This window comes from Hyperolius riggenbachi, chromosome 5, assembly GCF_040937935.1.
Source record: "Hyperolius riggenbachi isolate aHypRig1 chromosome 5, aHypRig1.pri, whole genome shotgun sequence".
Taxonomy (NCBI): domain Eukaryota; kingdom Metazoa; phylum Chordata; class Amphibia; order Anura; family Hyperoliidae; genus Hyperolius; species Hyperolius riggenbachi.
Window position 1 is genome coordinate 11,407,653 of NC_090650.1, and position 13,641 is coordinate 11,421,293.

Consider the following 13,641-nt stretch of genomic DNA (forward strand, 5'->3'; position numbering starts at 1 on the left):
CCTCACACACGTCTATCAGCGGCGGATCTCCGCCTCTCCCCCGCCCCTCTCAGAGAAGGCAGACTGAGAGGGGCGGGGAGAGGCGGAGATCTGCCGCTGATGGACGCGTGTGAGGCAGGGCTGCAGCTCATAGCTCTGCCTCACACGGCAGCGCTCCCCGGAGGTAGCAGGGGGGATTTGGGGACTAAAGACCCCTCGTTATGCCGCGGGATAGCGGCGATCGCCCCTGCTGAATATTTGCTAAAAAGCCATTTTTATATCTGGCTTCAGACTCTTTAAAAGAAACCTGAAGTGAGAGGTATATGGAGGCTGCCATATTTATTTACTTTTAAAGTGAACCTCCAGACTAAAAATCTACTCAGCAGAACTGAAAAGGTTTGGTGTTTCTTTAACAGTTTCACAGCATCACAACTTTGTTTTTCTTACCAAAGCATCATTTTTAGCTGCATTTTTAGCTAAGCTCCACCCATCAAAGAAAAAAAGCCCAGGCTTTTTTTCCCTGATGCTGTGCAGAGCACGATGGGATTTCCTATGTTGTTATTCACATTGCCTAGCAACTGGGAGAGGTGCTCAGGACCGAGGACAGTTGGAACTGTGTCTCATGCCCCCTGTCACCTCCTTTCAACCAAAAAGATGGCTGCCATCATCAAATCAAACATATGCCTGTTATTTTAAAACAGTGTGGGTAAGAGATTATATTACCTATCTATTTTAATTAACATAACTAATGTAACTTAATGACAGTATGTTTGTTTAGGCTGAAGTTCCTCTTTAAGCAATACCAGTTGCCTGGTTGTCCTGCTGATCCTCTGCCTCTCATACTTTCAGCCATAGACCCTGAACAAGCATGCAGCAGATCAGGTGTTTCTGATATTTTTTGCATGCTTGTTTCAGGTGTGTGATTCAGACACTACTGCAGCCAAATAGATCAGCAGGGCTGACGTGCAAATATGGATGCCTCCCTCTAGTTCTGATTTCAGTTGTCTTTTAAGAAGACTCTGTAACAAAAAAAAGTTTCCCCTGGGGGGTACTCACCTCGGGAGGGGGGAAGCCTCAGGGCCCCATTGAGGCTTCCCCCTCCCCTGTAGCTGCAGGCAATCCAGCGCTGGCTCCCCCGAAGTCTCCCGCAATCCTCCCTCGACAAGCCTGACAAGCGCTGATTTATTTACCTTTCCTGGCTCCAGTGGGGGTGCTGTTGCGGCTCTCAGCATGGAGATAGGCGGAAATAGACAATCTCTGTTGGGTCCGCTGTACTAAGCAGGTGCAGGAGACTTGCAGGAGACTTGCACCTGCATAGTAGAGCAGCCCGACAGCGATCGGCTATTTCCGCCTATCTCCGAGCGAAGGTAAATATTTACATCCCCGCTGCCGTGGGACCGAGGAGGACGGGGGAAGCCTCAATAGGATCCGGAGGCTTCCCCCACCCGAGGTGACTACCCCCCAGGGGAGGTTTTTTTAGTTACAGGTTTTCTTTAAGTGAGAGTAATATGGAGACTGCCAGTGCCATCTTAATTCCTTTATAAACAATGCCAGTTGCCCGGCTGCTATGCTGAGCTTTAGGCTTTAGTTGTGTTTGAATCACAGCCCTGCAACAAGCATGCAGCAAAGGGGAATCACACCAGAGTCACTGCATCTGATCTGCTGCTCGTTCTGGGACAAGGACTTATTGGGAACCTGAGCGGAAAGGGACATGGAGGCTGCCATATTTATTTCCCGTTAAACAATACCAGTTGCCTGGTTGTCCTGCTGATCTTTCATTTACCAGTAGTGTCAGTCTGGATTAGCTGCATGCTTTTTCCAGGTGTGTTATACAGCCGGTCAGATTTCAGTCAGAGCACCTAATCCACATGCTTGTTCAGGGGCTATGGTTAAGTGTTCGAGGCAGAGGATCAGCATGGCAGAACACTGGTGCCAGTATGGGGGGGCGGGGCTTAGCTTCAGGGAAAGCAGTATTGTCACGAGGGCCCTTTTCCACTAGCAATCGCAATCACAAATCACAAACGCCAGTGATTGCGATTGCCATTTTTCATTCATTCTGTTATGCATTTGCGATTTTCATTTGCATTGCATTATCATTGTAAAAAATCGCTCCAGCAAGCGATTGCTATTTGCGATTAGTGATTTCCAAATCGAATCACTATAGTGGAAAATACTTCTCGTGATTTCTATGATAAAGTAACAACCCTAGTGATTTAAAAATCACTAGCGGTTTGCGATTTTGCGATTCAGCATCGCAAACGCCGCTAGTGGAAAAGGGCCCTCAAGTTCACTTTTGGAAAACAAAACAAATCGCTTTCTTACGCGTGTTGCATCTTTTTCCTTTCCAGCCAGAGGGACAGGAGCAGATATTGGGCCCCACACACTTCCCACCGTTCATGCAGATCGGGTCACAGACACCTATATAAAGAGAGAGAATACTCGTTCAAGCAAAACGCTGCTAATATCACCTGTCCTTTCTCTATATTTCCATCTCTCTCTAACTCTATTATTAGCCTGGCACCCCATAATTCATGTGTCATTCTCTTCTCCTTCCATTTGTCCCTGTAGCCTCCAGATTCCCGCCTCCCTCTCTATATTACTATATCATTTAGTATTATCTTCTGCAGCACTGTACAGAGTACATAGTCATGTCACTGACTGTCCTCAGAGGAGCTCACAGTCTAATCCTCCCATAGTCATAGTGTAATGTCTTCCCATATTATTATTATGTATTTATATAGCACTGACATCTTCTGCAGCACATTACAGAGTACATAGTCATGTCACTGACTGTCCTCAGAGGAGCTCACAATCTAATCCTACCATAGTCATAGTCTAATGTCCTACCATATTATTATTATGTATTTATATAGCCCTGACATCCTCTGCAGCACATTACAGAGTACATAGTCATGTCACTGACTGTCCTCAGAGGAGCTCACACCAGAGCCGGGACAAGGTCCTCCAGCACCCAAGGCTGAGACACCAAAGTGCGCCCCTCCATCCCTCCCACCCCAGCCGTCACACACTGATTGCTATTAGACTAAGAGGGCCACAGGGCCCACAACCTCCCCAACACCTTAATCTCTAATTATCTGGCTTGCAGTCACTGCTATGTATCCCCTTTTCTTATTTCTTTCTGCTTCATACACGATTAGGAATGACAGCTGAATGAATTGTGTGCCCCCTCCTACACTGCACCCTGAGGCTGGAGCCTCTCTCGCCTATGCCTCGGCCCGGCCCTGGCTCACACTACTCTAATCCCACCATAGTCATAGTCTAATGTCCTACCATATTATTATTATGTATTTATATAGCACTACCATCTTCTGCAGCACATTACAGAGTACATAGTCATGTCACTGACTGTCCTCAGAGGAGCTCACACTCTAATCCCACCATAGTCATAGTCTAATGTCCTACCATATTATTATTATGTATTTATATAGCACTACCATCTTCTGCAGCACATTACAGAGTACATAGTCATGTCACTGACTGTCCTCAGAGGAGCTCACACTCTAATCCTACCAAAGTCATAGTCTAATGTCCTCCCATATTATTATTATGTATTTATATAGCACTGACATCTTCTGCAGCACATTACAGAGTACATAGTCATGTCACTGACTGTCCTCAGAGGAGCTCACACTCTAATACTACCATAGTCATAATCTACTGTCCTACCATATTATTATTATGTATTTATATAGCACTGACATCTTCTGCAGCACTGTACAGAGTACATAGTCATGTCACTGACTGTCCTCAGAGGAGCTCACACTCTAATCCTACCATAGTCATAGTCTAATGTCCTACCATATTATTATTATGTATTTATATAGCACTGACATCTTCTGCAGCACATTACAGAGTACATAGTCATGTCACTGACTGTCCTCAGAGCAGCTCACACTCTAATCCTACAGTAGTCATAGTGTAATGTCCTCCCATATTATTATTATGTATTTATATAGCACTGACATCTTCTGCAGCACTTTACAGAACATACAAATTTGCAGAAAAAACGGATGCACAAGCACACACGCGTACACCGGAAACGCACAGACACACACACACTGGTTACCTCTATAGATACAGACACACAGGGACTTACTTGTCTGGCACCTCTTCCCGACGTAGCCATCCGGGCAGCTGCACATATTATTCCGCATGCACTGACCGCCATTCTTACATGGGGGGCTGCACACCGCTGAAATCACACAATAACGTGCCAATCACTATCAACGTCAGGCAAGTCAGCACAATGCTAAACGTGCTAAAGAGGCCCTGTAGTTACATTTAGCAGAATGCAGTAAAGAGGCCCTGTAGGGACATATAGCAGAATGCAGTAAAGAGGCCCTGTAGGGACATATAGCAGAATGCAGTACAGAGGCCCTGTAGTGACATATAGCAGAATGCAGTAAAGAGGCCCTGTAGTGACATATAGCAGAATGCAGTAAAGAGGCCCTGTAGTGACATATAGTAGAATGCAGTAAAGAGGCTCTGTAGTGAAATATAGCAGAATGCAGTAAAGAGGCCCTGTAGTGACATCTAGCAGAATGCAGTACAGAGGTCCCGTAGTGACATATAGCAGAATGCAGTAAAGAGGCCCTGTAGTGACATATAGTAGAATGCAGTAAAGAGGCTCTGTAGTGACATATAGTAGAATGCAGTAAAGAGGCTCTGTAGTGACATAGCAGAATGCAGTAAAGAGGCCCTGTAGTGACATATAGTAGAATGCAGTAAAGAGGCCCTGTAGTGACATATAGTAGAATGCAGTAAAGAGGCTCTGTAGTGAAATATAGCAGAATGCAGTAAAGAGGCCCTGTAGTGACATCTAGCAGAATGCAGTACAGAGGTCCCGTAGTGACATATAGCAGAATGCAGTAAAGAGGCCCTGTAGAGACATATAGCAGAATGCAGTAAAGAGGCCCTGTAGGGACATATAGCAGAATGCAGTAAAGAGGCCCTGTAGTGACATATAGCAGAATGCAGTAAAGAGGCCCTGTAGTGACATTTAGCAGAATGCAGTAAAGAGGCCCTGTAGAGACATATAGCAGAATGCAGTAAAGAGGCCAAGTAGTGACATATAGCAGAATGCAGTAAAGAGGCCCTGTAGTGACATATAGCAGAATGCAGTAAAGAGGGCCTGTAGTGACATATAGCAGAATGCAGTAAAGAGGCCCTGTAGTGACATATTGCAGAATGCAGTAAAGCGGCCCTGTAGTGACATATAGCAGAATGCAGTAAAGAGGCCCTGTAGTGACATATAGCAGAATGCAGTAAAGAGGGCCTGTAGTGACATATAGCAGAATGCAGTAAAGAGGCCCTGTAGTGACATATAGCAGAATGCAGTAAAGAGGTCCTGTAGTGACATATAGCAGAATGCAGTAAAGAGGTCCTGTAGTGACATATAGCAGAATGCAGTAAAGAGGCCCTGTAGTGATATATAGCAGAATGCAGTAAAGAGGGCCTGTAGTGACATATAGCAGAATGCAGTAAAGAGGCCCTGAAGTGACATATAGCAGAATGCAGTAAAGAGGTCCTGTAGTGACATATAGCAGAATGCAGTAAAGAGGTCCTGTAGTGACATATAGCAGAATGCAGTAAAGAGGCCCTGTAGTGACATATAGCAGAATGCAGTAAAGAGGCCCTGTAGTGACATATAGCAGAATGCAGTAAAGAGGCCCTGTAGTGACATATAGCAGAATGCAGTAAAGAGGCCCTGTAGTGACATATAGTAGAATGCAGTATAGAGGCCCTGTAGTGACATATAGCAGAATGCAGTAAAGAGGCCCTGTAGTGACATATAGCAGAATGCAGTAAAGAGGTCCTGTAGTGACATATAGCAGAATGCAGTAAAGAGGCCCTGTAGTGACATATAGCAGAATGCAGTAAAGAGGCCCTGTAGTGACATATAGCAGAATGCAGTAAAGAGGCCCTGTAGTGACATATAGCAGAATGCAGTAAAGAGGCCCTGTAGTGACATACAGTAGAATGCAGTAAAGAGGCTCTGTAGTGACATATAGCAGAATGCAGTAAAGAGGCCCTGTAGTGACATATAGCAGAATGCAGTAAAGAGGCCCTGTAGTGACATATAGCAGAATGCAGTAAAGAGGCCCTGTAGTGACATATAGCAGAATGCAGTAAAGAGGCCCTGTAGTGACATATAGTAGAATGCAGTAAAGAGGCCCTGTAGTGACATATAGCAGAATGCAGTAAAGAGGCCCTGTAGTGACATATAACAGAATGCAGTAAAGAGGCCCTGTAGTGACATATAGCATAAGAGGCCCTGTAGTGACATATAGTAGAATGCAGTAAAGAGGCCCTGTAGTGACATATAGCAGAATGCAGTAAAGAGGCCCTGCAGTGACATATAGCAGAATGCAGTAAAGAGGCCCTGTAGTGACATATAGCAGAATGCAGTAAAGAGGCCCTGTAGTGACATATAGCAGAATGCAGTAAAGAGGCCCTGTAGTGACAGTTAGTAGAATACAGTAAAGAGGCCCTGTAGTGACATATAGCAGAATGCAGTAAAGAGGCCCTGTAGTGACATATAGTAGAATGCAGTAAAGAGGCCCTGTAGCGACATATAGTAGAATGCAGTAAAGAGGCCCTGTAGTGACACATAGCAGAATGCAGTAAAGAGGCCCTGTAGTGACATATAGCAGAATGCAGTAAAGAGGCCCTGTAGTGACATGTAGTAGAATGCAGTAAAGAGGCCCTGTAGTGACATATAGCAGAATGCAGTAAAGAGGCCCTGTGCTGACATATAACAGAATGCAGTAAAGAGGCCCTGTACTGACATATAGTAGAATGCAGTAAAGAAGCCCTGTAGTGACATATAGTAGAATGCAGTAAAGAGGCCCTGTAGTGACACATAGCAGAATGCAGTAAAGAGGCCCTGTAGTGACATATAGTAGAATGCAGTAAAGAGGCCCTGTAGTGACATATAGCAGAATGAAGTAAAGAGGCCCTGTAGTGACATATAGTAGAATGCAGTAAAGAGGCTATGTAGTGACATATAGTAGAATGCAGTAAAGAGGCCCTGTAGTGACATATAGCAGAATGCAGTAAAGAGGCCCTGTAGTGACATATAGTAGAATGCAGTAAAGAGGCCCTGTACTGACATATAGTAGAATGCAGTAAAGAGGCCCTGTAGTGACATATAGTAGAATGCAGTAAAGATGCCCTGTAGTGACACATAGCAGAATGCAGTAAAGAGGCCCTGTAGTGACATATAGTAGAATGCAGTAAAGAGGCCCTGTAGTGACATATAGCAGAATGCAGTAAAGAGGCCCTGTAGTGACATATAGTAGAATGCAGTAAAGAGGCTATGTAGTGACATATAGTAGAATGCAGTAAAGAGGCCCTGTAGTGACATATAGCAGAATGCAGTAAAGAGGCCCTGTAGTGACATATAGTAGAATGCAGTAAAGAGGCCCTGTAGTGACATATAGTAGAATGCAGTAAAGAGGCCCTGTACTGACATATAGTAGAATGCAGTAAAGAGGCCCTGTAGTAACATATAGTAGAATTTTATGTTTAGCTAAGCAGAATTATTTTCCCAGCGCAGTCTGAGAGACCAGGCAATTATTTTCAATGGCTGCAGAATTCTCCAAAATGAACATTCCGCAGAGCTGCACCTGACGGGACTAAAGATCTACCTACCTGTGATACATTTTCAGAATGTAAATCGGGGTGAGGAATCAGTACAGGAGAACACTAGCTTTCCAGTGTTCTCCTGTACTGATGCTATTGTGTGTCCCACTCTGGGTGCATTCACACCTCACACCCTCCCCATAGACCAGTGATCTGCAAACTTGGCCCTCCAGCTGTTAAGGAACTACAAGTCCCACGATGCATTTGCCTTTATGAATCATGACTGTGGCTGTCAGACTCCAGCAATGCATTGTGGGACTTGTAGATCCGTAACAGCTGGAGAGCCGAGTTTGCAGATCACTGCCATAGACTGGGTGGGTATGTTGGGGAAGGGTGGCTCAGATTGCCTTGCTTAGGAAACCCCCCCCCCCCCAGACTGTGATGTCATGGTAATCCTTTCACCGTTTCCAATACTATGTCCATCACTGGCTTTTTCCAGTTCAGGCCCAATGTTGGACATAGTCTGAGGCCCGGTGCACACTAAAAACCACCAGCAGATCCGCAAAACGCTAGAGGTTTTTGAAGCAGATATCAGAGCGATTCTAGGCATGATAGAGACGTTTTCTAAACCTGCCTAGCGTTTTTTGGAGCGTTTTTGTGTAGCAGATTTCATATATTGTTACAGTAAAGCTGTTACTGAACAGCTTTTGTAACAAAAACGCCTGGAAAACCACTCTGATCTGGCGTTTTTCAGAGCGGTTTTCCACTTTCCTATACTTTAATATTGAGGCAGAAACGCCTCAGAAATCTAAAAAATGCTGCAGGACCCGAGTTTGTATCTGTGGAAAAAACGAACAGCTCTGGTGTGCACCAACCCATTGCAATACATTACCCAAGCAGTTTTCAAACCACTAGCATTTTTAAAAATGCTCATGAACCGCTCTGGTGTGCACCAGCCCTTACACAAGGAAACATGCCCGTTGCCGGATCTAGTCCAGTATGGCGTCAGCCCCTCTAGACCAATGCCTCAGATAAGTCCAACACTTTGGTCACGGCGCTGCGTCACGTCAATTAACCACTTCACATCCAGACCTTGTTTCCCACTTATGGACCAGAGCAGTTTTGACAGTTTAGCTATGTCCTTATTTAATCAGAAATAACGTTATCCCTACTAATGACACAGAAATGAAATATATATTGTTTTTGTCAAGACAAACTATTATTTATTATTATTATTATTATTTATTGTATTTATAAAGCGCCAACATATTACGCAGCGCTGATAAACTAACCAACTAGACTTTCATTGTATGCCATTTTTTCCCTCGAACAATTTTGTTTTCTATGAATTTTAAAGGGAAAACAAGAAAAAAAATAGAAAAAACACATTATTTCTCAGTTTAAAAATAAAATTCCAGTTTAAAAATAAAAGTGCTACTGTAGATAAAAAACACACATTTTGTTTGGCTATTCTTACTGCTTATCACAAAACTTAGATTATGTTCCGGTCACAATTTATGGTGAAGATATTTGATTCTGAAATAATGCTACAGAGTGTATTTTTCACTATGAACTGAGACAATAAAAGTATTTTTAATGGTAAAAGTCATTCTCATTAGCTCAGAGAACATTTATTCCCGTTCACCAATTAGTGCTGCATCAGATAGTGCCAGAAATGTGCACAGGGGCAAGCCCAATCCTGCACAGCACTGCTTCTGCTACAAGACGTATATCTACTGACTCGAGGCTTAGATGAAGTCACAGAGGATGTAGATATACTGTAGTGGTGGATAAAGTGGTTAAGTATTACGTGGGTGCAATCATTCCCAGATCTATTCTGGCACAGCTTCAGGCCATGTGATCAAAGTGTCAGACATCCTCCCCAGCCCCCCCCCCCCCCCCGATGTTGGATCGCCCCCTCCCTCTAGTGTGCGGTGGTAGAGACCCTACTGGATCCCCACTACTCACGTCTGCGATACAGTAATTGGATTGGAAGCAGGGGCGTAGCAATAGGGGTTGCAGAGGTTGCGACCGCATCGGAGCCCTTGATGCCAGAGGGGGCCCCAAAGGGCCCTCCCTCAACAACAGTATTAGCTCTCTTGGTCCTGTGCTCATAATAATCACTTCTATAGATACTTTGAATAGTGGTAATCATTAACAAGCTGTTCCCCATCCCTTTCTTGCACCTCTGACACTGTAGTTGCCATTGGCAGGTTTTGCTGGGCCGTATCAATTGTTATGTATAGAGTGCTTGGGGGGCCCTATTGTAAAACTTGCATCGGGGTCCACAGCTCCTTAGCTACGCCACTGATTGGAAGGGGTGAACTTTGCAATTGCATTTGTTGAATTGTGCAGATTTTGCGCATGCGATGTTCTATAAACTCACCGTTCTGGCACTGCGCTCCGTAGAAGCCGTTGGGACAGAGGCAGAGGTTGGACTTCAGACAGGTGCCTCCATTGAGGCAGACCGGCTGGCACACCGCTAACCAAATAAACATAGTTACACAGTTAGTTTGGTGGATAAAAGACATCCGTCCATCAAACCCAACCAAATAGTAGGGAAAAAACACAAGCAAATAAAGTAAATATTCTGTACATTTCTCTCCTGCACCCTCACATACCCCAGCTGATCCGGAGGAAGAAAAAAACGACCTTTACAACGTTTGTGCCAACTAACCCCTAAAAGGAGAAAATTCCTTCCCGACTCCAGATGGCAATTAGACGAAACCCATGGATGAACTAGGGCGTTTTTGGCAGCGTTTTGGATTGCCAACAATCGCTGGCGATTCCCCAAAATGTTTTGCCAATGTGAGTGAGTGCGGGAGACCCCTTTAGTGCGATTGCGATTAGGGAAAACCGCAATCGCAGGACATGCAGCATTTTTAGTGCATTAACCTGCGCAGCAGTATCATCATGCAGCTAGCCTAGCGCTAGCTACATGATTTCCCCCTCCCTGCCGCGTCCCTCCCACCCCTCCGATCGCCGCCAGCACGCTTGCCCATAAGGAAATCCCGTTCTGAACGAGATTTCCTTTAGGGCTTCCCCCGTCGCCATGCCGACGAATGGAATGACATCATCGACGTCGTGACGTCAGAGGGAATCCCGATCCACCCCTCAGCGCTGCCTGGCACTGATTGGCCAGGCTGCGCAGGGGTCGGGGGGGGGCGGCCCGTTACGCGTCGGGTAGCGGCGGATCGGCGGCGAGCGGCAGCGGATTGGCGGCGATCTTCCCCAACATTCCCCAAATTTTTTAAAACTTCCCCAGGTTTTAAAAAAATTTATCAAAATCGCCCAGCGCGGCCTGAGCGGCGCCCTCCGGCGGTCATGGACGAGCTGAGCTCGTGGAGGATAATGCTCAATGCAAAGTATATAAGTGCTGAATAAATTGCTTATCAAAGAGATTTTGCAGCGCTTTGGGGGCCGAGCAATCGTGTTTCAATAAAACTTTAAATACTTACTGGTTGTCTTGATTTCCTTCTTCCGTCCGTAGCTCCGCCCCCTAAAGGAAGAGAGATCACAGACGCTTCTCGGATTGGTCCTAGAGAAGCATCTAACTATGACCTCTTACTTTAGGGGGCAGGGCTATGGATGGAAAAAAAGGACACTGGGTAAGTATAATAAAGTTTTATTTAAAAAAAAAATAATCACAAATCAGAAGCGCTGTACAATTTACTGTACAGCGCTTCCAAGTGTCGGAGAATCGCAAATGCCCTAGGGGCAGAGGTGCCTGGCTCTTCTACTGACCACATATGCTATTGCTCCGTTGTTATTGCCTGATGAAGCGGGATCAAACCTGCGAAACGCGTTGCATATTTGGAGTTCATAAATAAAATACATTGACTGTCTTTACTACAGTCGTTGTGTGTCTACTTGGAGGAGGTAAGTCCACCACTACCTCCTCTATTTACCAAGGATTTGGTTTTTAACCTTCCTGGCGGTTTATTTTTTCTGCCAAATAGGCAGAATCCATTTTTTTTTTATTTTTTTTTTTGTTTCATGTAAAGCTATCAGAGTGGTAGCTACATGAAACACCACTAGAGGGCGCATGTGTCCCTCTAGTGCGATCGTCGCCGACATCAATAGCAAACAGGGGAACGCGTACATAACGCGTTCCCCTGTTTGGCTTCTCCTGTCGCCATGGCGACGATCGGAATGACGTCATGGCCGTCAGCCGACGTCCTGACGTCAGACGCCTCCGATCCAGCCCATAGCGCTGCCCGGAACGCATTGGTTCGGGCAGCGCAGGGCTCTGACGGGGGCCCCTCTTCCGCCGCTGCGTGCGGGCGATCGCCACAGAGCGGCGGCGATCAAGCTGTGTACGCGGCTAGCAAAGTGCTAGCTGCGCGCACAGCACTTTTAATGGGGCAAATCGCCCCACCAGGGGCAGAGATATCCTCCTGCGCGGCAAAGCCCGAGCTCAGCTCGGGCTTACCGCCAGGAAGGTTAAGCTCATTTAGCTTCCTTTGATCCTTTTGGCACCTCTGTTCTCCTGCATAATATTGAGTCCACTCTGGGTGGAGGGTTGAACCCCCTTTTTCTCATCTACAGAGAGCGACTTCTTATTCCTGAGTGGGGTCAGGAAAATCTCCCCACCTGCCTTTACAGTGGTTGCCTAATGGTAACCCTGGTTTGTGAGTATTAATATTTACTCTATCTAGTAACCATTTACCAGTACATATTACACTATTGGGGCTCTCGGTGTTCCTTGTTTTTAGCAAATGCCCTAGGAATCGCTGCACACAGCCCCATGATGGTTTTACAGCTCTGCAGCCATTCCTAGTGTGTTCCAGCCCAGAGTAGTATCCTGCATCTTTAGGATACTAAGAATTGTATTTGCTTTAGCTGCTGCTGCTTGGCATTGAATATGTTGAGTTATCTTGTTATCAACCAGCATCCCTAAGTTTTTCTGCAAGCTGTTCCCAGCTGTAAGCCATTTATTTTATACGTTGCTCTACCATTGGCATGTCCAAGGTGAATGACTTTACATTTATCTACCATACATTAAATGTCATCTGCCATCTCTCTGCCCTTAAGGGCCCATTCACACTAGCAAGTTGCAGTGACAATTTTTCCACAATTAATGCATAAACATTACTGTATAGTTTTGTAATTTTTGAGCGAAGGTGATTAGCAGGTTTTTTTTTTGCATCGTCTGCCATATACCGGTAGTTAATATTGTGCTAGCACTTTAAAAAGCGATAGCGATCGCCGGCAATTTGGTGATTAGCGGTAATTGCCCCTGTGTGTATGGGCACTTAAAGCGATCCTGAACTGAGAAAAATTATTTAAAATAAACATGCGATGTAGCTGCAAATGAATATTACATACTAACCTCACCGTCAGTTCCTCTCAGAAGCTCACCATTTTCTTCTTACAGTGATCCCTTCCAATTCTGGCAATATTTTGTCAGAACTGAAATATACCAGTTGCTGTCAGTTATATATTAGCTGCTGTCAGTTACAACTGAATTTGCAAGGTAATGTCCATGTTTCCCTATGGCTCAAGTGGGCGATGTTACAGTGTAACAGTCTGCTGACCAGGAAGCTGTTATGGGGTAATGGCCATTTTCAAAATGGAGGATGGAGAATTCCATTGATCACCGTGGACAAATGGGACACAGGAGAGGAGAAAGAGATTGAGGAGTAGACTACACAGGAGGTAAGTATGATGTATTTATGTTTATTTTGACTTTTAATTTCCGGTTCAGGTTCTTCACATCATTCTTTCACAGGCTGTTATAGCTGAAATATGAGCTGCCCAGTAGATGAGCGAAATCGTCGCTGGCAGTTTCACAAGATTTTCATTGAACTTCTGATCGGTCTGCAGGAATCTCCAAAATCACTTTGTCAAAACTGGCATATTCGATTAGAATAGAAGATCATAAAAAACTAACAATAGATCACATCTTTTGATTGCTATTATTAAGAGCTAAAAATCAATCAAAAGATCTTACTAACCATTTTACTTTCGCTTTCGACCGTTTTTACGGAAGTTCCTTTTGGCATATTTCCCTATACAGTCTTCACACGTTTGTACACCAATTTAAATATGCCCCGG

The 13,641-nt window shown here is 44.9% G+C and overlaps 1 protein-coding gene across 1 annotated transcript in view; it reads right to left on the minus strand.

The window, feature by feature from the left end:
* Nucleotides 1-13,641, minus strand: part of VWDE (von Willebrand factor D and EGF domains) — a 168,497-nt gene that overhangs the window by 3,845 nt on the left and 151,011 nt on the right. The window contains exons 27-29 of the mRNA XM_068236783.1: nucleotides 9,971-10,066; nucleotides 4,097-4,192; nucleotides 2,302-2,397 (exon numbers count right to left, since the gene is read on the minus strand). Coding sequence (XP_068092884.1) covers nucleotides 2,302-2,397; nucleotides 4,097-4,192; nucleotides 9,971-10,066 — 288 coding nt within the window. The remainder of the gene's footprint in view (nucleotides 1-2,301; nucleotides 2,398-4,096; nucleotides 4,193-9,970; nucleotides 10,067-13,641) is intronic.